General features: G+C 37.3%; 1 protein-coding gene across 1 annotated transcript in view; it reads left to right on the top strand.

The window, feature by feature from the left end:
• Nucleotides 1-1566, top strand: part of LOC107722495 (phosphatidylinositol 3-kinase regulatory subunit beta-like) — a 44445-nt gene extending 42879 nt beyond the window's left edge. Inside the window, exons 14-15 of the mRNA XM_016530861.1 lie at nt 886-957; nt 1389-1566. Coding sequence (XP_016386347.1) covers nt 886-957; nt 1389-1566 — 250 coding nt within the window. The remainder of the gene's footprint in view (nt 1-885; nt 958-1388) is intronic.
• The last annotated feature ends 495 nt before the right edge of the window (nt 1567-2061 follow it).

The raw sequence follows: 2061 nt of genomic DNA, 5'->3' as shown, positions 1-2061 counted from the left end.
GGTTTTATTGAACAAAATTGTTAAAATACATAATGTATTATAAACAATAGAGCTAATGTACATTATGCATTACAACAAAGGCCTGCAGAGGGTGCCAACGGCCTGATGATTATTTTTACACATTGCTGTGCGATCTAATCCTTGTTTAATATTGACCAAGCACCATTTAATTCAAATGTCCACTTAATCTTTAGTATTTGGCCATTTCTTTAGGACAGAAATGCTATAGCCACTGTAATTAAAAGAATATGTGGACATCAAAACGTGTAAACTCTTTGTTTTTAAAAAAAAAGTGTGAGGGTTTGAGCTTTTATTTTGAAACCGCGATGTATTCTCCTGTGTTTGCGTAGATTTATAAATGATTTACCTTACAAATCTGATGAAATGGCGCACGTTGTGTTCCCAGATGAACGTTATAATAAACCCAAACTCACAACCACATGCAGAGATGGAGTTTGAGACGCTCCACACATGTAAATGATAACAGTTCCTGTGGAACTACTGTGAAGGGAGCCGCTGTGTGACGCACGTACTTAACCTACACGCATGTAAATAATTAAAGCGCATATACTGTATTAGAACTGCATCGCATATAATTATTTAATTAAATCGTAGCATTTGTGAATTCACAATTATGCTTAATTATGTGTTATTGTGTTTTATACATTCTCGTCCGTGAAATGCGCCACTTCCGGTATTTTGCCGGTTAGTCGACGCGAGCAAAATGAAGTCGAGGATTTAAAAAAATCGAATAGTCTAATAAAATCGACGAATCGCGACAGCCCTAGTTGTGATAAGCAAAGCGTGGCAGGAAACTCTGCACTCTGGTTATTTATTCACTGGTAACCACTGCTGATGTTAACAACACTGATATTGTCTTTGCAGATGGTTGACTCAGAAAGGCACCAAACAAAGGAAGATCAACGACTGGCTGGGTATAAAGAACGAATCAGAGGAGTAAGTTCTGTTCATCTTGTCTTGAGATACTATAAGCAAATACAACCTGAATTAGTTTGAAGCCTTTTGGGATACCCTCAGAACTATCTGGACATTCATTTCAACATCCTAACACAGACTTCATCATGAACTTCACTCAACATTCGATTTTGAACATGGACTGATCACGAGACAAGTTTTATTCAAAAAGCTCTTAAACTGATGTTTTTTTTTCTTTTGTTACAAAAAAAAGTTGAAATTGTCAAAAATAAATAGAAAGATCTTGCATTGCATTTTATAGAGATGTAATAGTGGATGTATTTATTGTTTGTCTTTGTATGTTAAACTACTGTTTTTACATAATTAATGTCATTAATGAAACAAAATCAAACACATTTTTGACAGGTACATCAAATATAGAAAAAGTAATCTTTCCATTTATGAACTTTCAGCTTCTATTCTCTGTTGGATGACGATGACGATCAAGCACATCACGATGAGTGCGCCTGGTACGTTGGGGACATCAAGCGCACACAGGCGGAGGATCTCCTGAGAGGCAAACGAGATGGCACCTTCCTCATCAGAGAGAGCCAGACCCAGAAGGGCTCCTTCGCCTGCTCTGTAGTGTGAGTTACTGAAGCACTTCCCTATTCACCACATCCAGCATCACATTTGCTGCAGCTCTAGTTTGCTTCTTATTCAGAACCAGTTCCTTTTAAAAAAATAATGGAACCGAATGACATTGATAATTAAATAGCAACACCGAGTCTAGAGCACAAAACATTCAATGTGACCAGTGTAATCTTGTAACAAAACAAATGATTCAAATGAATCGGTTCCTTTTAGTGATTCAGAAACCATACATCCAGTACCCAGTAGTCTGACTCCCGAAAAAAGACTAGTGGACCAGTTTGTGATTTCTTTGTATTGTTGTTTAAAGGGGTCATATGATGCGATTTCAAGTTTTCCTTTCTCTTTGGAGTGTTACAAGCTGATTGTGCATAGATAAGATCCCTGAAGTTGCAAAGACTAAAGTCTCAAAACCAAAGAGATATTATTTATCAAAGTTAAGACTCTGCCACGCCCCCCTAAAACGGCTCGTTCTAACACACCCCACATATCTAC

Source organism: Sinocyclocheilus rhinocerous, unplaced genomic scaffold (assembly GCF_001515625.1).
Source record: "Sinocyclocheilus rhinocerous isolate Xijiao unplaced genomic scaffold, SAMN03320098_v1.1 scaffold541, whole genome shotgun sequence".
Lineage (NCBI taxonomy): Eukaryota > Metazoa > Chordata > Actinopteri > Cypriniformes > Cyprinidae > Sinocyclocheilus > Sinocyclocheilus rhinocerous.
This window is presented reverse-complemented; position numbering and strand designations above follow the sequence as displayed.